The sequence below is a fragment of the Apium graveolens genome, chromosome 5 (genome assembly GCF_009905375.1).
Source record: "Apium graveolens cultivar Ventura chromosome 5, ASM990537v1, whole genome shotgun sequence".
NCBI lineage: Eukaryota > Viridiplantae > Streptophyta > Magnoliopsida > Apiales > Apiaceae > Apium > Apium graveolens.
The window spans coordinates 212,695,723-212,697,479 of NC_133651.1; the positions used below are offsets into that span (position 1 = coordinate 212,695,723).

At 40.9% G+C, this 1,757-nt stretch overlaps 1 protein-coding gene across 1 annotated transcript; it reads right to left on the bottom strand.

The window, feature by feature from the left end:
• Positions 1-1,262: 1,262 nt before the first annotated feature.
• LOC141660658 (uncharacterized) lies at positions 1,263-1,757 on the bottom strand. Its single transcript, XM_074467644.1, has one exon. It carries the CDS (start codon positions 1,755-1,757, stop codon positions 1,263-1,265), a length of 495 nt encoding a protein of 164 aa, XP_074323745.1.

The window sequence follows — 1,757 nt, forward strand, 5'->3', positions numbered from 1 at the left end:
CTTAAAACCTTGATTCTTCGATCTGCTCCGTCCTCCACCAATGCCTTGAAGTTCTTGAATGCTCTAAAAGCCTCACTTTTACACTTAAGTAAATAAACCCACATCACCCGGCTGAAGTCATCTACTAATAACAAAAAATATTTGTTGCCAGATGCAGTTTCCGGAGTTATTGGCCCACATAAGTCAGCATGTACAAGCTCTAGTATTTTCTTTGTACTGAAATTTGATTTGTTTGGCACATGCTTCTTTGCTTGCTTCGACATTAAGCAACCAGTACACACTTCCTTTGGTTGTACGACCTTAGGCAATCCTCTCACCATTTTATCTTTGTACATCAAGGATAGTGCTTGATAATTCACATGTCCCATACGGGCATGCCACAGCTTTGAGATGTCATCCAACCTTGCCAACATGCATTCAAAATTTTCTGTTTCGATTATTATTTTGTATAATCGATTGTGCGATTTCTTAACTTTCATGAGTAATTTTTCTTCTTTATCGAACACCCACATAAATTCTCCTCTAATCACAACTTTATTTCCTTCCTCCATCAATTGTCCAATACTAATAATATTACTGCGAAGATTAGGAATAAAATATACCTCATTAAGTACACGTTCTTGCCCATCTTTGCACTTGAGAATAATCGAACCTCTTCCTTGAATGTCAACAGTTGAACCATCTCCGAATTTCACTCTTCCAGTAACTCGCTCATCAAGTACATTAAACTTGGATCTTTGCCCAGTCATATGATTACTTGCGCCATTATCAAGATACAACAGGTTTGAATCTGCCATTCCACCTTCGTTGTTTACGGATAGGCGAGGTCTCACATCTCTTTCGTCCAACAATAGCATACTCGATTCTTTTGGTTCACACTTCACTAGTAATAACGCTGGTTCATCATCATCTATTTGTGCCAGATTTGATTCTTGTCTGTACTCTCTACTTCGTTTTGGCCTTCGACATTTGGCTGCGAAATGCCCATACACATTGCAGTTGAAGCACCTAACTCGACTTTTGTCTCGATTCTTGGTAAATGATGATTGTCCTTCGTTTGTTTTTCCACTACGTTTTAACCACTCTTCACGTGTCAGGAGTAGTTTGCCTTCTGTTGCCTCTCTTTTTCGCCACTCCTCTTTTGTAAACATTAACTTGCCTTCGTTAAACTTGATTCTTTCTTCATGAGCCTTCAGTGAACCCATGGCTCCCTCCACCGTCATCGTGTCAAGGTTACCAAACTGCTCTATCGTGGATGTGATTTACAGAAATCGTGTTGGTACAGCACGAAGCAATTTCTTCACGACATATGATTCTTTCATCTCCTCCCCTAGAGCCCTTATATTTGTCACAAGTCCATTAAGCTTCATATAAAAATTATCAAGCTGGTCTGATTCTTTCATACACAGAGCCTCGAATTCAGTCTTCAGTGTTTGAACTCGGGCTGCCTTCACCTGATCTGCTCCCTGACACAGAGTTTTAATTGCTTCCCATGCTGATTTCGCACTCTCCTTCTCAGCAATAGACAACAAGACATCCTCAGGGATGCCCTGAAACATCATGGCCAAAGCAATCTTATCTATCTTATCTTCAACAGGAGTTTTTGGATCACTAGGTTCAACATCGCCCCATACTCCCTGGGCTTGCATGAAGACCTTCATCTTGAGGGACCACGCGATGTAGTTACTTCTATCCAACAGTGGATAACTTAACCCAAACGACCCTCCCCTCATCTTGTTCACTTCCACAGACGACAT

Bases quoted from the DNA above. Each gene is read 5' to 3' on its own strand.
- LOC141660658 (XM_074467644.1), bottom strand. From the start codon at position 1,757: ATGTCGTCTGTGGAAGTGAACAAGATGAGGGGAGGGTCGTTTGGGTTA.